The sequence below is a fragment of the Neophocaena asiaeorientalis genome, unplaced genomic scaffold (genome assembly GCF_003031525.2).
Source record: "Neophocaena asiaeorientalis asiaeorientalis breed wild unplaced genomic scaffold, Neophocaena_asiaeorientalis_V1.1 scaffold601, whole genome shotgun sequence".
Taxonomy (NCBI): domain Eukaryota; kingdom Metazoa; phylum Chordata; class Mammalia; order Artiodactyla; family Phocoenidae; genus Neophocaena; species Neophocaena asiaeorientalis.
The window spans coordinates 432,501-459,728 of NW_020174793.1; the positions used below are offsets into that span (position 1 = coordinate 432,501).

At 36.0% G+C, this 27,228-nt stretch overlaps 1 protein-coding gene across 1 annotated transcript in view; it reads right to left on the reverse strand.

Annotated features, from left to right (window-relative positions):
- The window catches only part of YAP1 (Yes1 associated transcriptional regulator), a 104,483-nt gene that overhangs the window by 46,960 nt on the left and 30,295 nt on the right, over positions 1-27,228 (reverse strand). The window contains exon 3 of the mRNA XM_024760358.1: positions 8,380-8,495. Coding sequence (XP_024616126.1) covers positions 8,380-8,495 — 116 coding nt within the window. The remainder of the gene's footprint in view (positions 1-8,379; positions 8,496-27,228) is intronic.

Consider the following 27,228-nt stretch of genomic DNA (forward strand, 5'->3'; position numbering starts at 1 on the left):
CCTATATAATAGGGCTTCCGTGCTACCTTTCAGTGACTGTTCCAGTTGCAATGGCCTTCTTACTGTGCCTCAAATGTGCCTCAGCAACTCTAAATCAGCTGTTGTGTTATGCATGGAACATTCCTCCCCTTTTCCCCAGATATCTTCATGGCTCTCAGTTCATTCAGATCTTTGCTCAAAAATCATCAATTATAGAGGCCTACACTGGAGAAACTATCTAAAATGATCATTTCCCTCCTCCATCCCCCAGTCAGTCACTCTCTGGCCCTTAACTGGTTTACTTTTCTTTTCTCTTTCCATTTGTAACTATCTGACACATTGTGTACTTGTTTCTATTCTGTACTCTCATGATTTAGAATCGTGTCCTGCACATACTTTCAATTTTTGTTGAGGGAACGAACAAACCTCTGGCTCCTTAAAGATGTCTGCTCTACCCTCCCGACCACTTATTCACTTGTTCCTCCTCCACTTTCTCAGCACTTGGTGCATGTCTCCCATAACATTTATTGTTATAATTATATGGGGAAAAAATTGTTTTACCTTGACTCCATAATCTGAGTGGCCATTACAATGATGTCTAGTACAAAGTAGAGCATTTGATATTTGTTGAATGAATGATGTGGAAAGAGAACAATTCAATTGTCTCAAGGTGAATAATAAGACTGTTAAAAATCATCTCTTTGTCTGTTATAGCTAGATGAACTTCCTAGAGGAAAAGGCCAAGTATAAGTTCAGAGAACTTTCTAATATGCAACTCTTCAGATTTTCTTCAGCGTAACTTGAGTGTTTTAGATTTTAACTTAATAGCTTACAGAGTTTTAGTATGTAAATGTATAAAAGATTAGCTTTCTCTAAAGTTCATTTAGACTTCAGACATGTTCAAATAAAGCAATGACCTTTCGGTAAAATTTTAACCTAAAGTTTTATCACCTCTTTACCTTATTGACATCAAAAGAAAATATTATTTTGGAAAACTCTATTGTTGCAGGATTTTTTTCATTTCACTGATGCTGCCTATATATGGTAGTCTATGGATATCATTTTTAAAGAATTAGCATCTTAATCTTTCACACAGATATTTCTCTTATGAGTCATAAAATTATTGTAGCAAGAGAGTAGCCAGAAGGATTTAGAAATCAGTAGGAAAGACAAAAATAATATTCTAACACTTATCAAGAGAAAAAACAGGCATTTATTTGGTTCTTAAATGTAAATAATTTAATCTCTTTCTCATCCTTTCTACTCCAAAGCTGAGCAAAGTTTCCAAATAATCACTACAAATAATCACTGGAGAAAAGTTGAACATGGACACCTATATTTTTAAACACCACTATCTAATAACTCATTATACTAAGAAAGCTGGTGGCAAGGATACGTATCAAATTTTTTTCTTTATACTCTTTACAATATTATCCTACTCTTCTAAGTTAGTCTCTTGGTTAACATAACAGAAATACGCTTATATCCTTTTCTTCTTCATTAGGTTCAGTATTTACAATAAAATCTCAGTAATTTTCAGAATTCAAATGAACTTTACTTTCCCAAATGATTACTTAAGAGACTTCTAATAGATTTTTTTAAATATTTGTTATTCATGCTCTAAGATCAGGTCAAGGGACATCAACAATCTTGAGTTTCTATATATCTCCCTTTGCTTTAGAAGAAAACCCCTAAAGTAAAGCAAAGACAGAAAGGAATTACCTTGTCTGAAATAATAGGGCATATAACTAAATGTGTGAATACGGTACTGCCTAACACACTTGAGATTTAGATAATTATTTGGGATATCACAATTCTCAAGTGGACACAATCTTAGGAAAATGTTGACACTATAAAAAATACTGTTCTGAAGGTACTGAAAAACCAAGTAATTATATGTCCACTTTTCAACATGATTATTTTGGGCTTCTTTAATAAAGGAATGAAGAAATGAGTACTACTTTAAAAATAGTTCTATATCGTACATGCCAATACCTTAAGTAATACATAAAAACACACACCTTGATTCCAGAATAACTGAATTTAAAGTTCTGCTGATATATTTGGGGTGAAGGGTGTCTTGCTCTGGGAGTCATTTTAGAAGTGTAGCTGGGTAGAATCAGAATAAAGAATGATAATTTATCAGCCAACATCTATTGTTCCATTTGCTAAATGTTGCTGCCTTGCCCAGGTATTCTGAGTTTTAATATTATTTAGAAAATACTTTTAAGTTAAAAATCATGACTGGAATCAGTTAATATCAAGAGTGATCCAGGGGGACTTCCCTGGTGGCGCAGTGGTAAAGAGTCCACCTGCCAATGCAGGGGACATGGGTTTGATCCCTGGTCCAGGAAGATCCCACATACCGCGTCACAACTAAGCCTGTGCACCACAACTACTGAGCCTGCACTCTAGAGCCCGCGAGCCACAATTACTGAGCCTGCGTGCTGCAACTATTGAAGCCCATGCACCTAGAGCTCGTGCTCCACAACGAGAAGCTACCGCAATGAGAAGCCCACGCACCGCAACTGAAGACCAGCCCCCGCTCGCCGCAACTAGAGAAAGCCCATGTGCAGCAACAAAGATCCAATGCAGCCCAAAAAAAAAAAAAAAAGAAAAAAAAGACTGATCCCCAGTACAGAGGGAGCGAAAAGCTCTCGCCATCAGAGTAAAGTAGAGGCCATTAGCTGCTCGGACACAAGTGGCATGTTTCATCAAGCAGCAAAGTCATGAAGCCATCAAGATTTTAAAATGCCATGTGTAGGCCATCACGGGGTTTAACAAAGACTTCAGAAGAACTCCTATATACTGAAGATATGATAATTGCAAGCTATGTCATCTGCAACTTGCTTGGACATTCTCACTGAATTGTTTTTTCTATTTCACAAACAAATATTTTTACCTTCATAATCCCTATATATTGTTTACTGATAACTTTTATTAAATGAAATGGACTGGTCCATATTTTTAAACAGGAAAAATGGTTCTTGTTTGCATATTACTAACCATTTTTTCAGGAACTTAACAAGTAAATCAAGATACAAACTAAATAAAACAAACAGTTTCTTAAGGATTATATTCATTTGGATTATGCTTTTGCTTTTTACTATTTTCCCTTTTCCTGTGGCCATCTTTTCTTAATTTACCAAAATTTGCAGATGAGAAAAAAGCAAGCACTAATTCTGGTTTAAAAAAGATTTGGGATAAGAGATTGAGAGTAATAAAGTACACTGCCTCCGTCTCATACTTCATTCATTGCTTTGACTTTGGGCTTTATTACAGTTTTATTCCTGTTTGGTATACTTAAGTGTTGTTCCATATATTACGATTTCAGACTGACAAACAATTTCCATCTTACAATAATAAAAAACTTTAAGAATCAGAAAAGGTTTGACCCATGAGAAGAAAACCATATTTATATTTAACACTCTTATCAACACTCTCATGCTTGGAGAATCTATGTGAAACTAAAAGCCAGAAGACAGCGCGTGACTTGTGTAAGAATCAATGATGCATATTTGATGATAAAAAGCTTACAGAGATAAACATAACCCTAAAAAATAGTGTGGTAACAGATTTAAAAACTTATTTTAAATGAAGTAACAGTAATTACTAGGCAATGTAAACTGATTACACTGTAAAATATCAGATCAGATCACATTTACTTTTATATATTCAATATATTATACCAAGCACGGTATATTGTTAATACTAATTTCTATGTACCCATCACTTTATATAGATTGTGTCATTTAATCTTCACAATAGCCCTATAAATTCAGTGTTACTATTATTATTGTCACCCCATTTTCCAAGTGAAGAAATGAGGCACAGGTAGATATACTCACTTATCCAAGATCTCATAGTCAGTTAAGTGACAGAGCTGGGATTCAAACCCATGTCCACCTGACCCCAGAGCCCTTGATCTTAACCCCTATTCTAAATTCCTTCTCAGTTCACTCCAAAGGTGAAAAGTAGAACTTAGAAGTTTGTGAACTACAACACATGAAGTTAGAATTATCAACTCCTAAAATCTGTGGTCAGCTCTGCAACTTCCCATACATCCTTACCTCTTCTGTGCTTTTTAAAGCTAAGAAACTCATATCAACTTTCTACCTGTTATTTTCACATTTCACATCTGTCCTATGTCATATTTTCCTTGGTAACAATCTCTCTTTCCCATTTGGTCTTTGGTCCTCTGACACAGATTACACAAAGCAGAAGTAATACGGCAGGCAAGTATCAAGGAAGCTCTGTACTACCCACTCTGCTTGCTTCTGAATATTTTCCCCACTGCAATGGAGGTGCTTAGCAAATTCTTCCAACACACATCACCTTCCATGATCAAGAGGGCATTTTCTCCACCCATCTTGATATATTTCCTAGGAATTCCATGCAGGTTTTCATAATGGGGAAATCAGAAAGTGCTGCATTGGTAGATCTGGGCATTAGTCAAAAATAAATGCCAGACTTAAAACATGAAAATAATGAATCCCTTAAAATGTACCTGTAACAAGATATCTGACTTTGGATTGCTATCAAAGGTAAATTTTAAAAAAGCAGACAACTGGGCTCATTGATTTTGTATAATTTAAATCAAGGTTTACACAATTTTTAATGGTCCTAAACAGTCACCAGTCCTTTGGCACCAAGTTATTTCTGGATTATCACAGAGTATATTTTCTTGACTTTAATGCTGCTTTAAGATTCAGCAATCTTGCGGGTCACTGTTAACAAGGTACTAATAAAAAACTTAACATCTTCATATAAATAGAGCTGGTTAAAGGAGAATTACCACTTTTCTCTCCCCAAGTCCTTATCTTCTAATGTCTAAAACAAAAACCACTACTGTTTACCCAACTCTTAGTATGCAGAAGAACTATTTTATATAGATCCTAAGCATGCATCAAAAGCATAACACATTTTTAATATAACTTGTAAAGGGCAACATCAAGTAATTTAACAGAATAGGGTTTGTGTATACTTTTATATGTGTGTATATATTATATATTTTAATGTAAAGCAGAACTATTATCTTACTAAATCATTCAAATTTCCTTTAATTTTATAGTTTTCTTTTCCTCACTTTTCAAATTCCTTTCACAAAGTTCACTGTCTTGCCAATTAAATGGACAGTTAAAGAATATAAATTTCTTCCTAGGATCAAGTAAGGAACCCTTTCCAGGTGCAGCTTTGTTTTAAGTGATTTCTCAATTACATATATTTAGAAATTTGGCCAATTACAAATCACACATCTCCAGTCTAGCAATGAAATTCATCATTTCAACCTCATATTTTGAAAAAGGACTTATAAAAAGCAAAAATAAACTAATCATTTTTGCTAAACCAAATCTGAGTGAAAGAAATTGGATTTCATAAAATCTTAGAACTGGAGGAAATCTTAAAATATTATTCAGTTCCATTAAAAATTATGCAGAAAACTAGAGAGTCTGGAGAAAATACAGTATTTTAAAGGAAAGTGGTCTGATTAGAAATAATTAGAACAGAACACAAAGCTGGACTCAAATATTTGAATGAGGAGAGTTTTTTAAAAAGACTAACACTAGAAAGTTCTTGTTAAAATAATTAATGATAAAAATGTAAATCAAGCTGCATTTAGCTTGATTAACCCAGTAAAGTGCTTCAAAAGAGCTGTGTAGCTTCCTCTTTTATTCAAAGGCTTCAGATTACCAGGTTCAGAAGGCATTCCCTTTAGGGTGAAAATTGTCTGTAGACACCCTGCTTAACTGGAAACAGGCTTGCTGATTTGTTACAGTAAATACCCTGGAAATTTATTTATATACCCTCACAATTCTTGCTCACTGGCTCCAGGCTCTAAAAACTCAGAAGATTATTTTCCAAGCACAGAGGAGCATCAATTTTGCTGCTTTTCTCAAGGAGAAATCCTTGACTGAGAGATAAGATCATTTTCTCTTAAAGCTATTTGAGAAATCATGCTGTGTAACCTCAGTGGAGAATACACAGCCGCCAAACTCCATGGGTTTGTTACAGATGGATAAGGAGAAGACCCTGGGTTGAACCCTTATTAAAATGACATTATGGCTATAACTTTATGTGAACATGAGGTTATCAAGATTATAGTTCCCATGACATTCATTCCCAAGCATTTCAACACCATGTAGAAGTCTTCTATTTGTTTTTAAATAGTCACTCAATGTTTCTCAGATGTGAAGTGAGACTAATAACAGCACCTAACTTAAATGACCATTATGAGAATTGAATGAGACTGTACAAAATGACCTCATCAGGAAGCCTGACATATAAACAGGGCTTCCTATTATTATTTAATACCTTCTACTACCATTTAAACATGCTCAGGTCCCTTTGGGGGTGGCTTTTCCCATTTCAGGTCCTCCCTCCAACTCTCTCTGTCTCGTGCAATGCCCCCCCCCTCCCCGCTACCCACCCACTACAATCGTGCTTCTTGACACTTTACTCAAACTGTTCCTGCCAGTCACCTCTTTTATTAATATACAGCAGTAAGCATGTCTATTAATTTATATGCAGTATATAAAAACACATTTCATATTTTATAAAACGCAGAGCTGAAATAAAAGATACACAAATATTCTAAAATCTATTAAAACCAATTTGATATATACTTTTGGTTTTAAACATAAATCTGAACACAAATTCTCCCCATTTCCTTAGACCATTACTATTAGAAAATTTAATAGGAAAAACATAAACAAACCACTGTTATAAAAGAATCGTAATCAACCTTTTAGATGCAAAATGCCTAATCTTTCAAAATAAAATTTAAATTAATGAGTTATTTGTTACTACTTTCCCAGGTATAGTTTTTGATGGATTATGACAAAATAAAAAATGTGCGTCATCTTCTTCAGATTATAAATACGAAGCAGCTTTCAGAACTTTTATTTGGAAATTTGATAATTAAAAAAATGGTTGTCAAGTAAAAATATCAGTCAATAAATACTTGCATAATTTTTTGCTTTTGAAAAATTTTAACTCAAGTGTCACATATAAAACAGGTTCTGAGGATAAGTAAATGTACTGATATTAAAATTAACTAAAATGGAAGATAAAATGGAAGATTATATAAACTCTTCAAGAGTTTATATAAAGAAACTTTATGACAAGAGAAGCTCAGTCACGAATCTTGCCTTGACTTTCATTTTCTTGAATCCTTTCAAGTGTTCAACCCACCAAAGGCAAGAACATAGAGTTAATGCAACAGCAAAAACATTCTCACACATTGTCACCATCTTTAGGGGCAGAAGGACATTTCAAATTTTGTGACCTTTCCTGGTCAAGGAATCCTTGTGACAATGAACTGTACCACCCTCTCCAACTCTACCAGCCCCTTTCCAAAGGCTGCTGTTTAAGAAAATCTACAGTGCAGCTTCCAATAGTATCATGTTGATCGTTTGTTGGGTAGGGAAGATGGATGGGCTGTGAAGGAGGAAGCCATTAAGGCCACTAGGGCTGCCAATTACAGTTGCCATCTGTGCCCTGACCCAGGACACTCAGTAAAGGGGATAAAGTATGTTTGTGTGTGTTTGGGTGGGGTAGGGGAATGGTCAGAAATCCAGCCCAAATGCTCAATCCTGGATGCCAGGCATAGGGCTGCATCTTCCCAGAGGAAGGGGTACCTTTTCCTAATATGCACAAAGATGCCTAATGGGTAGCTATGGCCTTGGGCCCATGTAACAAAGAAGAAGCCAGACAATATCTAACTGACCTAGGGAAGAAGGAACTAAAGATTTACTTAGTATCTACTCCGTACTAGAACTGTAATATAAAAGCTTTATATGTATTATATGATTTCCTTTAATGTCTTCCTCTCTATAATAAGGGGCATGACCACTACCCATTATATAGATGAGAAAAACGGCAGATTTAAGTAAACTGCCAAACAGGAGACAGAAAAAAAATTTATACTCAGTTTTACCTTCTGTGAAAAAGGTGGAAATGTGTTAAATAACATGTACCAGCCCTAAGAAAGATGCTTTGAGCTTTATAAGTTGCTACCTTCCAGTTATTCTCAAGATAGAACAAACATCTACTTTAAGAGGTGAGTTAAGAACACCACAGCTTGGCTTCCCATCCAAACCACAAAAGGAAGAGGGAAGCTTCAACTCTAAGAGACACAAGAAAGCGGCACAATAAAACACAAGCATGTCAAAGTTAACCAAACTGGGAATTTGAGATATTCACTTCAGAACTGAAACTTTAAAATCTGTTGGCTTTCAGCAGGTTATTTGAAATAAGATAAGTTTCCCTTATGAAAGTGGATAGAAAATAACCATCATCCATGCTCCAGTTTCCTTAAAAGAATAACGACTATTTTCCACAGAAAGTTTTATCAATGCACGAGCATTACTTGGTGTGCTCTAATTACAGCATTTCACTCACCTGAGGCTGAATTCATCATGTTCTGCTGCACTGGTGGACTGGTAGGGGATGTAACGTTCATCTGGGAGAGCATGGCCTTCCTGGGGTCCTGCCATGTTGTTGTTTGATCTATGTGACTGAGACAAAACATCCACTGCATTAGATAACAAATACGAGGCCCTAAAAACAACAACCTCACTTATCAACATAGGGTAGCTCTATGAAATAGTAGGCAAAGGATTCTAAATTAGCTCTGTAAAAGCATACAGTCTTGTCACCTCACTGCTCTCACCCTTCCTCTGCAACCTTCTGTCATCCTTATATCGCTGAACTTTCCCCTCTTAGATCTTGCAAGTGCACAATTTGAAAAAGTTATGTCTGGAGTTTTAAGTGAAGGGAAACCATTTTCACCTAGCAGACAATTATTATCTGCTTCTAATTTAAAGATAAAATGTGATTTATAAATTAATCATCTATAACAGTAGTCATATGAGCAAAACCCAAAATTCATAAGGGGAATCACCCACTTTTTTCCTCCTAGAGCTATAAATGCCAATTAACATATAATTTTAAGACCTAAAACCCTTTACACTGAACAAATAAAACATGAAAAGATGAAGTCTTATTATAGTACATACTCCAAAGCCAAAACAGAATTACAAACTTGATTGTTTCCTGTGACCGCTGAAGGCCTTTGTTATTTGCTAAACAAAACATTTAAACATTTTCTACATACTGTTAACGTACTGCAAAATATCTTACACACATGCATGTAGATGTCTTCATCTATTAAAATGGGGATGAAAACAGCTTAAAATTATGTGAAATATGAGACTACAAGGCACCTTGCACAGTATTTGGCATATGAGCATTCAAAAAATATAGTTTTCTTCCTCCAGCAAAGAGTAATTGTTTCGCTGAAACAAAAACTAAAAATATTATACCCATGAAACCACCTGAAAATTTATCTTGAAGAAATAGCCAGGGAAGTATTCAAAGATTTATGCAAAGTTATCTTCTGTATAATTAATAAAAGCAAAAATCTAAAAGCAGATAACAACATCTAACCAGAGGGACTAATTAAATCTTGTTACATATAACGTACTATATTGCAGCTATTGAAAATATTTTAGAATAATATTTAATAGCATAGAAAATATTCATAATACAGCTTTTAAAAGTAGATTGTAAAACAATTGAGTCTAATTGTTTAAACGTGTGTGTACTGACAACACATGGGAAGGATAGACATCAAAATGTTTTAAGTGTTTAGATGGCAAAATTACAGAACTGTTTAATAACAGGAAAACCTAGAAAGACAATCATGAACTCATTATCTTTGAAACGGGGGAGGGAGGGCATTAGAAATAAGTTATTAAAAAAAAACTCAAGGGTTTCCCTGGTGGCGCAGTGGTTGAGAGTCCGCCTGCTGATGCAGGGGACGCGGGTTCGTGCCCTGATCTGGGAAGATCCCACGTGCCGCGGAGCGGCCGGGCCCGTTGAGGCATGGCCGCTGAGCCTGCGCGTCCGGAGCCTGTGCCCCGCAACGGGAGAGGCCACAACAGTGAGAGGCCCACATACCGCAAAAAAAAAAAACAAAAAACCCTCAAATCATTTTCTCTATGGTTGTTTAAATTTCAAATCTGATTTCTCTCTTCCTGAATCATCCCATGATAAATACCCATGTAAATAGTAAAGGAAATGACATCCTGTCGTTAATTTTCCTGAAATGGAACCAGAATGCTCTCTCATCAATAATGTTACCATATCAATAACACAGTAAAAAAGGATCTTAGACTCTGGCTAGAATGGACCTTAAATATTATCTACTAGAGATGGGAGAATTCATTTTCCTAAGCAAGCAGAAAGATGAAAACAGGGGGGTAAAAAATGTGGAAGATTTGTACACTTGGGAATGACAATAGTACTTGACAATTGAAGGCTATCACAGACCAACTAAAAATGCTAAGAGAGAATATTTATTTAGTAGAGTATAGAGTCTCTCAAATATCACCTTATCAGCACTTCTTTACCAGTCATATATGCTTTTTAGCAGTTGCACTAGCACTGCTCAGGTCTAGACAATACAGGCAAAACCTTGTACAAGTGTATATGTAAACACCTCATTCTAAAAGATCACATCCTTATCAAGCTCAGTTAAGAGTTTATTCCTTTTCTGTCCTCCATGTGAGCCACTGACCAAATTAAACCTTAAAATGTTTCCTAGATATTCGGGGCTTCTCATGCTTACAGATATAAAGCAATACACGATAATTAATAGTCATACTGAAGGAAAGAAACTTGAAACCTGTAAGACAACTAAAATTTAGGGAAATGTTTCTGTTTCTCACTGCCTGTTACAACGTTAAGAAACCAGGAAAAATGGCCAGTGATTCATTATTACTGGCTCTTAAATATGAAAGAAATTGTGTGCCACCTGCCTACTCGTCTCCAGTACTTCGGCCACGGCTCACGGGCCCAGCCGCTCTGCGGCATGTGGGATCTTCCCGGACCGGGGCACGAACCCGTGTCCCCTGCATCGGCAGGCGGACTCTCAACCACTGCGCCACCAGGTAAGCCCTCCAGTACTTCTTAAAATCTGTTACCTTTGTGAGGGGTAAAAGAGAAGAGAGAAGCAAGTTCTGGATTCTGACTGTTGAAGGTTTTCTAAATATCTAACAAGTTTCTCTGAAAACTAACCAATTATGTAAATCATATTAATCCATTTATAACTAGCTTGCAGTCCACTTGAGGGTTTAGGACCCCATTCTGATGACTAAATGACCATATTCCAATAACAAGCACATGAATCTTCCCAATAGTGGAGCCAATCTGTAAGTCTGTTCTTAAGGCTTCTTTCTCCTTTATATAAATTAGTGTTTTGAATATAATGCAGAGAATGTATAGTTTTACTGCTCTCAAAAAAGTGATTATTTTGCTGAAATACTACTAAGTGTACAAATGCTAAAATTTCTCCTCCTGAAAAGGCTTCTGTTGAACCTCAGTAAGTTAGTTTAGAGCCCTATAAAGCTATCCTATGTTACTTCAGCTAATGTTCCACTTACGCAAAAAAGATCTACATTTTTTTAAGGAATAAATATGCCATTATTTAAACTGTCCCAACTCTAAAAGCATGCAACCATTTAGATGCTAAAGGGAATGTGAAATAAAATTAGCTTTAGAGTTTTTGTCTTCACTTTTTCTATAAGATTAAATCATGAATACTGTTTTATCCTAAAAAGTCAATATGCAGAAGTATACCCCAAAATATCCAGTCTTCCTTATCATAATAAAAATCTTTATAAAAACATTTCATAGGACAAAGAACTATTTTTGCTTAGACAAAATAAATAGTTTGCTAGGCCTACTCTTGCCCCAGATTTTGCACTGGACCTTCCCTCATCTCCTGGTCTTTGCTCAAATGTCTTACTCTTAGTGAGGCCTTCCGTGGCCATGTCATCTAAAATCCACCCTATTTTAAACGTCTACTCCCTCTTCTTTGCTTTATTTTTGTTTGATAATCCTTTATCATTATCTGACACATAATTTACTTATTTTGTCTATTTCCTCAAACTAACAAGCTCCAGGGAAAAAGGGACTTTTATCCATTTTATTAACTACTGTACCTTCAATGATTAATAAAGTGCTTGATAAATATTTGTCAATGAATTAATGAAAAGAAAGCTGTTTTCTTTTTGCCCTAAGAACATCAAACTTTCTCCCCAAGTCCCTGTCGCCTTACTGACTTTATCAATACCCACCTTCTTTTCCAAAAATGTAATTGCAGGTAAGGATTATAGACCCACTAGAAATAGTAATAAGGAGATTATTGGTGACACTGGCAAGAGCAGCTTCAGTGGGATGATGGGGGTACAGTGCATAGGAGGTAAGAAAACAGACAGATTTAGTTGTGTACAAAACCACAAATGGATGGATATGAATTTTTGTTTTTTTCCGGAGGAAGAAACTCAAGTGTTTAAATGTGAATGAAAACAGAGTAGCTGAAGATGTGCTAAAGGATCAATGAAGTTATAATCATCCATTAGAGAGTGAGAAGGAACAGAATGCAGACACTGCTTCCACTGTAAGAGGTGAGGAAGAAAGGATAGGGTAGAAGCAAATAATTTCACTGGTTGGTCAAAGTTGATCGCAGTCTGGTGTGAGGACTTCTACTCTCTTATCGAGAGATATAGCATTAAGAGGATTAAGGAGGCTGGCATTATTGGTACCTCCACTATGAAAAACTGAGGGACTTGCACAAGGTCACATATCCAGTACACAACAAGACTACATCTGGTACCCAGGAATTCTGAAAACAATTTCTGTACTAGACATACACATGAAAAGGACAATATTCAAAAATGTAAATTCTTTGTAATATATATTGAATAACAAATAACTGCATAAATACTAAAGAGGGAGTATAATAAAAAGGCATGGTATTGAAGATTCAATAAAAGAATTTACAAAATTTACAAAATATTACAAAACAGAGTTTCTATTACTACTAGAATATAAGCTCCTTGAAGAAGGTGTACCTGGCAGAGTGCCTGGTACATAGTAGGGCTCAATAAATAGTAAACGCAATGAATATTAGAGCAGTGTGCATTATTTAAGAATGTAGGTGATTAAGAGTTCACATAAATGCTAATTAGAGAATGGGCTGAAAAGAATTTTCACTTGAACTACAGATTCTAAAAAAGGTCAAATTATAAATAACAGAATCAAAATATACAAACCAAGGAGATAAAATTAAGCAAAACTCCTAAAACAGTATTTTCAGAGTTAAAAATATGAGTGGTTATATATAACATAGAAAATAATTTAAAATTTAGTTTATCTTGTTCCTAAGAATAGTCTAGCTGCTGAACTTACTACAGGAAAATAGATAAATGTGAAATTCTCCAACCCCTTCAAGATATGTAAATAAGTTATTCTTTCCTATTACTTTGGAAAAGAAAAGGTGATTGGATTTATGACCAAGATAAACCCTATGATCTTACTCTGGAGCAGCTAAGACTGGGAAACAATGAACCTTTCAAAGTTTAGACTGATGAAACATAAGCAGCTGTACTTTGACCAAGGTCCACGTCCAGCAGCAGTCTCTCCTGCGTATACAGAGCCACCTCTCCTGTTGGCTTTTGTCTTTTACTTTATACGGCAGAATCTGGCCTTACATGTTGGATGACTTAGCAGAATACATGTAGAACCAAAAAAGGGACAGAAAGCTAAAGTAAATCATTAGTAAACTGACGTTTTGCATAATCCCACAAAAGTTAATTGAGGCTACAGTATATAGAACTATTTGAAGCGCTTTATATCCTCCTGTGAGATGTGAACCTTATGAAACTCAAACGTGGGCAGGGAATATAAGGAATTCTGATCTTATAAAGAATAACAATATTACTGTCACATCTTCAAATTATGGGGAAATCCATAAGATCATGAAATGCTACCTGAAGAAGCTACAATGGGGAGACCCAAAGATCTCATCTCTCCAGGACCAGTGTTCAACAGGAAGATGATACCATGCCATTGTTTCATGAGGTCTCTCACAGAGGTTGAACAAAATAATCACTTACTACAATTTATTTTTATTTTTTTTTAATTTATTTATTTGTTTTTGGCCACGCTGGGTCTTCATTGCTGTGCGTGGGCTTTCTCTAGTTGCAGTGAACAGGGGCTACTCTTCGTTGCAGTGCGCAGGCTTCTCATTGCGGTGCCTTCTCTTGTTACAGAGCACGGGCTCTAGGCGCTCAGGCTTCAGTAGTCGTGGCTCGCGGGCTCTAGAGAGCAGGCTCAGCAGTTGTGGCGCACGGGCTTAGTTGCTCCGTGGCATGTGGGATCTTCCCCGACCAGGGCACGAACCTGTGTCCCCTTCATTGGCAGGAGGACTCTTAACCACTGCGCCACCAGGGAAGTCCCTTCCTACAATTTGTTAAGATTAAGTGATATGCCCAAGAGCAGCCGAATAGTATGCAGCAGGAATGGGATTTAAACTCAGGAATGAGAACTGATGCAAAAATCTGCACTCTTTGTACTATATCAGACTTCCTTTTATGCTGTGAGAGTATTTTGGATGTTGTTTAGATTTCTTAAGACTAACCTCTACATCACTACTTACCTGCCTCTAATCCCTACAATAATGAAGTACAAGGAGACAAAAATCTCCTCTGCAACAACACTCAGTAGACCAAACACCCAGTCACACACAACCAGGATTAAAATAAATGTTTTTTACCTTCTGGCTCAGTGTTCTTTTCACTTTACCTTATTGGTCTCTAAAGAGGAAAAGATTTTCTAAAATGATAATCTGCCATTAGCAGAATAAAATTTTTTCAGGGAACGTAATTCAAAAAGAGAATCAGAATCCTTTTAAATGCTTCCTTGTTTAATTCGCTAACTATTAAGACTATTCCAAGACTAGCAAATGAGCTCTACCATCAGAACAGAAAGTTGCCTTTATTATAAAAATGCACAATCATTAGAGGTGTTAATGATCAGTTACCTGATGGCACTCGTAAAGAGACAAATTGGTTATGGGGATATTATGCCTACCATTTCTACTCACTTAAATTGGTGGACTGCAGCTCTAAAGTTACACTGGTTTTTCTCCTTCCTACTTCGTTTCTTACTTTAGAAACAAGATTATTGGCACCGGTATAAATTAATATACAGATATGATAATCTGCAAGCTGCTTCCCTATCTAGGCATTGTCTTCCTGTTATAATGTAGTGTCTAATCTCCTAAGAAAGTAATTCCTCAGAATCTAATAAAAGTAACTCTCCCTACTATTAACTTCAATAGATATTGTCACAATGGCACATAAACATTTTAAGAAAGCAGTGAACCCACTTTGGAAGTGGGTCATTGAGAGATGGCTTAGATAATGTATTACTTAAAAAAAGAAATCCTTTATGCAAATCAAGTGTTATCAACACTATAATCAACAGCTATATAAGCTTAATGTGAATATCTGATTCTTTTGAAATATCTGCTACATTTCTTGAGACTACTGTTCTTCCTCAGGTAATCTTTTCCCCAGCTGGCCCATAAAACACCTAATTTCTACCTTACCTTTTCAAGACTCAGATCCCTCCTTTCAGAAGTCTTTGGAATAGTAAGAAAGCAGACATGGATTCAAATCCCAGTCTCAAATTTGCCAACGATAAACTGAGTTGTACAGGAAGGTCGTTTAGACAAATGGTTTCATCTTCGTTAAAATAAGACTGATTTATCTACTTACTTCCCAGGGTTTTGAGAATTAAATTCAATAGCATACACAAAAGCAACTAGTACTGTGGCTCCCAGTACACAAAAGGCTCTCAAATATTTCTACAGACTTCATTCCTATGCTAGTCCAATAGTATTTAAAATAGGAAAAACTTCATGGTAGACAGGTTAAGTCAAGAAAATGTTTAAGAATGAGATGACTTCAGTTAAGTGAGAATGACAGGTCTGGGGCTTTAAGAGCTCTGATAAAGAGTCTGGTTTCCCCTGATAGATGATGAAGAGATGCAGTAGACACTATAGGTTTCAGGGTAGGAAACAATGTTTCCGGACCATTAGTTCAACTTGCACAAGGCCATCAGCTTAGAATAAGAAGGAACCATGCAAGTACGACCATACTGGCTCCCAGGAAAAGAGCAGCAAAATAATTTGGGAGTAAAAGAATAATCTCATTCATATAACCAAATGTCTTAAAATATTCATTGTGAAAAATCACTCCATACAAATTTTTTTTTTTTACTTAAGCCATAAAACGGTCAACTCTATCCATCTAAACCAAGGCAAAGAAAAAGCTACACTTCTTATGAAAGCACATCCCAACAAATGCTAAGGTGCTCTTCAAATTCTTTGTTGTATGTTTCATCTATCAAATACTAAATCCATAACCCTTACTTAAGGGATACAGAGCAACATAATGGGAAATGAGTTTTGTAGTGATAGAAAACTACTGATGACTTTATCTCTACCAAAATTTAGGATAACCTTATGCTACCCATTAGTGAACGTATTAGAGAATTAAAGTAATGTAGTTTTAGTAAAATAATTTTAGTGATTAACATTGATACTGACAAAGTTTACACACCTCAAGGAATGGATAACTAACAATTTCCCTTACATCCCTACTCCTTAAAGAGTGTGGGCCTTGAGCCAGCAGAACTGACAAAACCTGTGAGGAAGCCTGTTAAAAATGTCAGGGTCGGGGCTTCCCTGGTGGCGCAGTGGTTGAGAGTCCGCCTGCCGATGCAGAGGACATGGGTTCGTGCCCTGGTCGGGGAGGATCCCGCATGCCGCGGAGTGGCTGGGCCTGTGGGCTGGGCCTGTGGGCTGTGGCCGCTGGGCCTGCGTGCCTGGAGCCTGTGCTCCGCGGCGGGAGAGGCCACAACAGTGAGAGGCTCGCGTACAGCAAGGAAAAAAAAAAAAAAAAAAAAAAAAATGTCAGGGTCTCCTCAGGCTCCACCCAACACACTGATTAAGAATCTGTAGCTTAACAAGATCCATAGGAGATCTGTATGCACATTAAAAGTTTGAGAAACACTGCCTTAGACACTACTTGATCACCTATGCTGTGTTTTAAGTATGACTAATGCCTGGAGGGTAAATATTCTGTATAGGTATATGAAGAACTACATGGTGTAGATATTACAGTTAAAGCAAAACCAATAACCTGTGGTAAAAATTCAAAGAGTAATTTGCATCATTACTGCAGAAGGGTACACTGAAATCTACTAGCCACGGACTGTAGCACTGTAAGTGTATTCATTTACATCACAAGGAAACAGCATTCTCACTGTTACATCACTGGTGATAGTTCTTTCATGCCTACTCTGAATTTAAAACAAAACAAAAAGCACTGCAGCTTTTCAAAAACTGATTTGGTATTGTACTGATAATTTTTATTTAAAGCAACAGTTCTCAATTTAGAAATTGGGGGGAAGGGCATTTTTCGTTATCACAGTCTTACAAATATACAATGGGGAGAGGGTATTGGATGCTAGGTTTCCTGCAATGCAGTAGATGGTCTTCCACAACTTTGAATGTCATGCCACACATTCTAAAAAGCCAAATTTTACACAGAACTCCATTTTATACATAGACAAAGTATGTTTTGCACAATTTTAGTTATATACCAAATTTTTCTGGAAGGCAATCAATTACACTTAGTTTTGTTTGGAAATCTGTTAACAGTATATACTTTTTAGATAACCACATTATCACAGAAATGCCCTCTTGGTATTTTAGTTACCAACTCAACACACTTGATCTTTATTCAAAACTGTCATGTTCATGGCAATTTTAGGTACAGATGCAGGCACCTGACTACTTTATTATAGCTTCAAATATAGAATACCCAAAGCATTTATAAATTAATATACATGTTATTTTTATCATAAATTACTTTATTTCTCCTCCATATTGCATAATTCTGATATAATGTTGACTTTTAAAAATTATGTATGTAGTTAAATTGTTACATATGAATTTCATTTTAGGATACTTTCCCAAATATTTATTACTAAAAGAGGCTGATGAGACTGACAGGGATAAGAGCCACTGCATTAAGAGACCATAAACTATCAATATAAATAGAGAGCATTTTTATATCATAAGTCTAAGATGTCTTTCCCATCAGATCATGAATTTCTGGAGGGTAAACGATCTCAGCCTCCCTTTCTACATTTCATACATGAACACAGTGCTTTGCATAAATGCTCAATAACCTGTCTGATGAATTGAAAGCTTATTCTACTGGGTTATTCTTTAACCACCAAGGAATACTGTGACCTAAATCCTAAATGGAGTCAATATGTATGGTTTATTCCCTTTTCATAATCCACTTTTGAAAATGTTTTTCTTCTAAACTGTAAAACCTACTTTTCACAAAATCCCAACAATGTAGTCCTAAATTGTTTGTACTTCACAGTTACCTAACAAATTGGTTCTTTCCAACTCTGCCAAGATTCTGTGACATCAGATGGCACAAACTGGTCATAAGAATTTAACATAATTTACAAACTAAACCAACAGAAACTTTAAAAAATTACATCTGACAAATGTTTAATCCCTAACACACCTCTCAGACCTTGTGTTGCAAAAGGGGAAAACCAAAATTAAAAAAAATTTTTTTTGGCAATAGTGCTTGCTTAGATAGATCCTTTGACAAAATGCATCTTTGTGAACTTATCTTTTGCTGCTTGGGCCTGTAATTGTGGGAACTGTGAGAAGTTCCTAATTCTTCCCAATAAAGCTAAACAAAGATGAAATGATAGAAGTGTGCCCTATTTTTATACTTATAGAAAACTGGGGAACCAAATCACCACCATTCCTCAAGAAGGTGAGAACATTTGTACTGAAGTATATGTAAGACCACAAAATCTAAGTATCTAATGAGAAGCCAAGTGACCAAACTAAAGAATTCTTTTTATCAAGCAAAGCTGACTTTTAGGAAACAGCAAAAAATAAGAATAAAACTGGATAACCAGGAATAACACAAAATAGATATGAAAAATGTTTTCATTTAAAAACTTCTGTTACTGCTGTCATGCCCTCTAAATACTATGATGGCAGGACTGGTTCTAAAATTTAGAAGCATGGGCAGTCAGCCCAGATTTATTGCTCACTTATCAAGCCCATGTTTGTTGTGCAAGTGTTATTTATAGAGTCACATGCTAGAGGCTGTTCCCAAGCTAGCCAAACCTACACGCTTAATTGACCCTAGGAACAATGATACATTATTCAAGCTAATCCTTCTATGAGCTACAGTTCCTAAGCCACAACCATATGCTTTTTATATTTGTATATGTCTACCATGAACTATTTTTAGAACCCTCAAAAGTTAAGAGATATGCACATACTATAATTTCTTGATAAGGATGAGAAAACTTAAACACTTTGCTTCTATGACAACAGTTTTTATAATTACTGGAAATCAATATGTTATATTGAACTTTAAATAACTGGACTATCACTAAAGGCTTAAAGATGGGTTAAAATTATGAACAAGTGTAGGCAGAAACACATAAAAGCAAACGTGACAATTGATTATACTCCACTCTACAAATTGTATAACCACACTGCAATCTGACCCTATAGCCTTAGGTTGAATAAAATTAGTATTTGCTCACAAGTATGAAATCAATTTAAACACAAACTTAACCATGTTGCCATATAAGAGTGACATGCTTATATACATCTCCCCTTGGAAATTATTCCCTAAGGAAGGGATAGGATGGAGCAGTTATGAGAATAATGCCAAAGCTATAGTGGAGGCTTCTTAAAACACACACAGTTCTTTCAATCTTGATCCCACATGGCTTTTATCTGTAGTTAAATTCAGCAACATTCTTTCAATAATGACTGAGAACATTCTCCCCAAAAGTTCAAAAAAACGTGTTCGTCCTTATTTCATGTTATAGAAAATGACAGATGTCATCACAGTATGAATTGAGGCTCATAATTTTGTAATAGAACAAAGACCAGAATTCAAGTCTCTTGATTCTCAATTATAAGGTCTACCTAGATTCTTTCATAAGAGTCATCTTAAAAAAAGAAAGGAAAAAAGAAATGGCTGAATGGCAGAACTATGACCAAAAATTAAAAACAAAACTCTAAGAAATATTAAGACACAGAAAATCTATAAACATTATTCAAAATACAGTCCTGAAACCAATTGCATCACAATTACCTGGAAGACTTATTAGCTCCTCAGTATTTTTAAGCACAATAAGATTGGAGAATAATTTATCTAACATCTTTACATATTCTTTCATAATCTGAGATCCTTACATACAATAAGACATTTATTTACCATAAGAACTAGATGAGGAATACAATCTCTTCTAAAGATGGTTGATAATTTTCTCACATTCCACTGTTATCCTTAAAGTGATATTCCTCAGCAAATACTGTTTCAAATGAAACTATATGTCAGATGTCAAAAAGAAGTAACTTTCTTACACACCTTTGTTAAAGACCTTGGCAGTATCATCCTTTCATTTTATAATTGCCAGTCTAGGGGTTAAAAAAAAAAAAAAACAAAACCCTGTGAAGGTAAGGAAACAAATCTGTTGAGTACCAGCTCTGACCTCATCTACCATGACATGACTTAGGCCTGAGGCCCTCAACCAGGGACCAAGGAAGACAGGTTTAGGCAGTCAAACAAAGCTATAATCAGCCTTCTGCATCTCATCAGACGCAGCTGGCTTCCAAATAAGGATCTGTTCAGTCTGCTGGCTCATGTGTCTACCCTGAGGAAATCACATTAAGTTACAAAGCTGGAACCATATTCATTGCATATTTATGGCTACATTCAAGTTTTCAACTGTTATCAACAGAACAGGGTTTCAGCCACCCAAAACATTAACACAGGATGAGTCTAACAGCCTAGGAAACATTTCCCAAGTGGTAAATCACCAGGAAAGCAGTTAACAATATCCACAATAAACACTTTTAAGCAAAGCAGGCAAATGGCACGACTTTTAACATAAACCCCAGGACCTCCTACCACCACCATTTTGATGGAAATGATACAATGAAAGAATCTTATATATATATTTTATTCTTATATATGTATTTTCTTTTAATCACAAATTGCTTTAAACAATAGTTGGATAACACTGTAGAATGTCTTCAATCACCTAAAAAGACTCTTACTGAAATTAGCAAAATAACTTGGGGAAGGACCCCAAAATCTAAAGCAGTTAAATTTATATACTCTACACCCCATTTTCAGAATGAATACATATAATGCACGTTGAACAATGAGAGATGGTTTCTATACAAATAAATAGTAAGCATAGAGTCTTAGTCTTAACTGCATTTCATTAAATCTTATATAAAACCTTTTAATTTCATGTCTTGTTATTTAATTCCAAGATGTCATTTTAGGGCATGCTGGTTGCTCAGATAACTGAAATTTTAGTAATGCCTTCAGGGGTTTCACAAGGGGTTTCTCAGAACAGAAAGCAGGACACTGGTGGAAAAGTGCTACATTTATTATTTAACTTGAGACATAAGGTACCCAATCTCAGTCATGTCATTCAACTTTTCTGGACCTCACCTTCAGTAGCTGTGATATATGACAGGCCTCCATTTAATAAGAACCAATACTTCACTTTTTGAACATCTACTGTACAAAAACCAAGCATTTTATCCATATGACCATTTTCAAAGTAAATAAATATCTGATGGCAAACTTGGAAAAATTATCTTGAATGGAGTGATAGAACCACTTAGCTACATTAAGGTTACTGGTAAAACTAATAATAAATAAATGAATAAATTTTATGTGAAGGACTTTTGCAGGTACTAATAAGGTGGTTTGCCAGGCCTGTGTATTTTAAATGTGGCAAAAGGGAAGTAGGACTCTTTCATTCACGGCCAAGTAGACACCCAACCTTTCTTGCATCCAGTAAATTCTCTTTATATGGTCATGCCATGCTGCTAATTTTTTTTTTTTAATTAAAGAAAATAAATGCTAGACAGTCATCCAACCCAGGTTTACCTTATTAGGTAGAGCTGACTTACATAGAATACTCAGTAGTCTATCTATACTAAATTTATAAATACAGATTAAATGTCTCCTCTCTGTCTCCTCTGGGCTTACTAAAAGAAGAAAAAAAAAACCTACTTTATAAATTGCCTAGTTCACCAGAATCAGAACATTTTTGCTCAGGCTGAAAACTGGGATTCAACTTGGTTTTTCTAAGTTGCAACTGAAATGTGATCCTGTCAGTGCAAATACAGTTTTCTTCTTTGAACCTTCCAAGTTAAATGACTATGAAATTCAATTATACTATGAAATATATTAATACCTTTTTGAAGCGGATTTTTATGGATATTTGTAGAAAATGTTACAGTCATAGTCATTAAAAGGAAATTAACAAAAAGGTTATACTGTAAACACTAAGTAACATGGTCACTTAGGGACTGTCTCAATCTGAGCCATGCCCGTAGATCGAATCCTCATTTTCATGAAACATGCCCAAAGAGTAGTTTCTTAGGTATCTAGTTTTTAGGTATTTTTTGTTTGTTTGTTTTGTTCTTTTCTTTGAGAGTTCCTATGTACTCCCTCTACTCTGATTAAGATGAGAAATGCCCACCAGCTTACTGAGAAAAAATCCAAGGTCTAGAAATCTAAAAAGTTAATGAAGAGACTACTTACTAGATTGGGAGTTTTACTGAAATTCTCCTTCAATAACTAAAATGATTAATAACTAAAAAAGGGTCCCCAAAGCAGGAACTTAATTTGGTTATCTGTGGAACTCATTTTGTTAAACTTCTAATTCACATATAATGGACATATAGAAAATAACTGATTCTTTAACACAATATCAGAACATACTATTGGATTTTATGGTAAGACTGAAATACCTGAAGTATAAAATAAAGGTTTCTTTGTATCTTAAAAACAAAAACAAAAAAACTCCACCTCTATACAAGAGTTTTCATAAAACATTTTGTCCACTACAAGTTTGGGAAGGAGCAGCAGTTGAGTGGTAGAATGGGCTATAATGTCTGCATATTATGAATCACTTATATCTGTGAAATTGTGGAAAGTTTTTGTCACTATTGCTTAAGAATGACAAAATGGAGCTGTTGGACAAAGACAAATTATTAAAATGGTTTAAAGGATGGAACAGACTAGGCCTATTTGGAATGCTTCAGTCTATAAAGACGAAGTCCAAGTGGAGATATGATTAAAATCACAAATGGAAAGGAAAATTCCAAAGTTCTCAAAATATGAAAAACACTTCACACCTAAAGGAAAATTTCAGCCACCAATCACTATTTCATGCCTCCATGCCTTTGTTCATATAGTACCTGGGCCTTCAATTCCTTTTTCTCCCCCACTCCTCTCCTGTCAAAGGCCTTTGAGCTGGCTCAAATGTCAGCTCCTAGGAAGGTTTCCCTGGGCTCGCTCTGCCTCCACTCGACCCCTTAACAGGTCTAACTGCCCCCTCCTGCCTTCATGGAAATTTCTTTAGAATTACTACTATACTGATCAGAGGGGTTATTATGCGTACATGCTCTTCAATCTCCACTGTAATATACATTCATAAATGTTTTAAGGAACAAAAGAGGACATACATGGAATTTTGTACATTTATGAAGCCCTATGAAGTGTGAGGCATTATTTTTTTTGAAGAAGTAGTAAACCACCATAACAAATATTATATTAAGGCAGAGAAAACATCTAAGAGTCTAAGAGTTTAGTTTTATTAGCATTAGGCCAAACTCTCATTCTATTATATGAACATTTCAGATGCATAAATTGAAGTGGAAACACACCTGTATCAAGAGTTTTTATGTGATCAACCAAGTGGCATCAGCCAGAAGACCCAGTACTTGTCTAGAAGAGTTCCTCAAGATTTCAGAATTACTTAATCCAACAGACTCATATTACAGATGAGGAAAATGGCAAACAAAAGGAAGAAAAGAAAAGAGAAAAGGAGAGAAAAAGGAAAAGAAAGAAATGCTGCTAGCTCAAGCAATCTTCAAAACCATGTAAAAGCCTTGCAAAAACCATCAACATTAGGTAGCATAAAAGATCCCAAATCTGCACAGCAAAAGACACTACCAACAAAATGAAAAGACACCTATGGAATGGGAAAAAATATTTGCAAACCATATATATCTGACAAGGGGTTACTGTCCAAAATATAAAACTCAATAGCAAAAAACACCTACATAATCTAAATAAAAATGGGCAAAGGACCTTAATAGACATTTGTCCAAAGAAGATATACAAAGGTACATGAAAAGATGCTCAGCATCGCTAAACATTAGGGAAATGCAAATCAAAACCAAGATGAGATATCACCTCATGCCTGTGAGAATGGCAAGCATTAAAAAGACAAGAGAATGCTGGAGAGGATATGGAGAAAAGGGAACCCTTGTGCACTGCTGGTGGGATTGTAAATTGATACAGACACTATGGAGAACACTATGGAGGTTCCTCAAAATATTAAAAGTAGAACTACCATATATGATCAGGCAATTCCACTTCTGGGTATTTATCCAAAGAAAGCAAAAACGCTAACTCAGAAAGATATATGTACCCCCATATTTATAGCAGCATTATTTATAATAACCAAAATATGGAAACAACCTAAGTGTCCACTGATGGGTGAACAAATAAAGAATGTGTGGTGTGTGTGTGTGAAAGGAAATCCTGCCATTTGCAACAACATGGATGAACCCTAAGAGCATAATGCTAAGTGAAATAAGTCAGACAGAGAAAAACAAATATTGTTATGATCTCACTTATATGTGGAATCTTAAGGGGAAAAAAAGTCACAGAAAATTACATCAGCTTGTGGTTATCAGAGGTGGCGGGGGGAGAATTGGATGAAGTTGGTCAAAAGGTACAAACTTGCAGTTATAAGATAAGTACTAGGGACATAATGTACAACATGGTGACTACAGTTAACACTACTGGTGACTACAGTTAACACTACTGGATGACACATATGAATGTTAAGAGAGTAAATCCTGAGAGTTCTCATCATAAGGAAAAAAAGTTTTTCTTTTTCTTTTCGTATCTATATAAGATGATGGACGTTAAGTAAACTTATTGTGGTAATTATTTCACAATATATACAAGTCAAATCATTATGCTGACACCTTAAACTTACACAGTGCTGCATGTCAATTATATCTCAATAAAACTGGGGAGGAAAATCCCAAATCTTTTGTTCTTTCAATAACCTGTTTAGGTCTGCTCTGTCTCATAAAACCTTCTTAATTACTTCAGCTCTTAATGATATTTTATTTTCCAAAATTGTTACAGTAGTTATAGCGTGTTACTTATCATCCAATCATTTAAACATTCAACTTCTTAACACTAAGCATGGTAGTAGGTGCAGGGTAAACATAGATGAATAGAAATGTTTCATGGTTCTGAGGGATTCTATGTCTACTATAGGTTGTGTGTTTGGTTATGTTTTAACTCACCAACTAGATGATGTTTAAAATGTTTACAATTGTTTGCTTATTGTTCATAAACAAAACATTTATTTTCCTTTCTTGTACACTACATCAAGGCAGAGAATAACAAACTCAAGTTACTGATTGGGAGGAAAGAAATCCAGAATATTCATTTTATACACACACACACACACACACACACACACACACACACACACACACACACACACACACACACACACACACACCAAGACTGGCTGCTAAAATTTCCTTTTAATTACCCAAAGACAGCACAACTTGCTTCTACTAATTGAAGCAAACCCTGACTTATATTCAGATGATTCAGTCGTGTTCTAGGCATAACTAGAATCTTTTGAATCACTAAATTGGTGATTAAGTCAATACAAATAAAAGAACTGCTGAAATCAAAGGGCAAACTTACACAGAACAGGACAATGTTAGAACTAAAAGGAAACGTGAGGACCATCTGACCAATTTTTTTTTTTTTTTTTTTCGGTACGCGGGCCTCTCACTGTTGTGGCCTCTCCCGTTGCGGAGCACAGGCTCCAGACACGCAGGCTCAGCGGCCATGGATCATGGGCCCAGCCGCTCCGCTGCATGTGGGATCTTCCCGGACCGGGGCATGAACCCGCGTCCCCTGCATCGGCAGGCAGACTCTCAACCACTGCGCCACCAGGGAAGCCCCATCTGACCAATTTGTTTAATTTTATAGATGAGGAAATGGACAGATAAGAGAGTCATTTAACTCAATGCGTGCAATGGCACTATTACACAGATTTTCTAACTCACAGAGTAGTATAGTTTCCTTTGGCAACACCCAGACTGATCTCTTAAATCAAGGAGCTTGGCCTAGAGAGGCCAGAGTGGAAAGGTACATGGGCACTGCCTTACCTGTCCAACAACTGCTAACATCCAGGTCACTGGCAGAAGCATCTACAACTGCTTTGGTGCCTATGACTCAGAAGATGAAAAACAATTCAGGACAAAGCCATTTCAACAGCATCTTATGAGTTCTTCATTAGCCAGGTGCTTACTGAAGACTGAATGTCACCAGATTGAGTATAATACACTTCCCTTATCCAGGTCAGTGATAAAGAAGAAAGCGTACCCTAAAAGTTACTTCACAGATAAGTGCAAGGCCCTCTTTATTTGGACTCTCAGTTTTGGGTATTAATTTACTATTAACTACTATTTATAATCCCCTACCTTAAATTACAGGGAAAATGTCTGGAAGTTACACTAAGGCCTCTTCTGTTTACTCCTGGACACACAGCTGTCTAGCCTCCAGGTAAGTGGGCTGTGATACACTGCTTACAGGTTGAGCACTATTCTTGATCTTCTTGTAAGTCCAATTTTCCCTCACTTTGTAAAATGACAAAATTGAGACTCCTGATGGTCATTCAACCACCTGCCTGAGATCATGACACTAAGTGGGTGGTAAAGGCAGAACTAGAATTCAAGTCGCCTGTCAAGCAACTTTTCTCTCCACAACCCCAACCCTCTCTCATACCACAAAACAAAACAAAACAAAACCAAACAAACAAAACCTAAACCCAAGCCAAACAATACTGCCTGGACTACAGTTCATTTGAAACACCTACTGAACACTACTAAGTCAAGGTACTGCTGACATCAAATGAACAGGACATGGTCCCTGACCTGAAAAAGTCTCCTTTCAGTGGGGAAGATCCACTAAGATAAAATTTTAATAAAAAATGATAGAAAGGGAGGCTCACGGTGTTTGTGGAAAGGTTCTTGGTCCAACCTAGGGATACAGAGGACACACAGAGGAGATAACCTCTGACCTGAGTGCTGAAAAATCTATAAAACTAGCTTGTTGATGAGGCTGGAAAGGCATTCCACAAAGAGGGGGGAAACACAGGCTAAATCACATAAGTGTGGTTTTTGTCCAC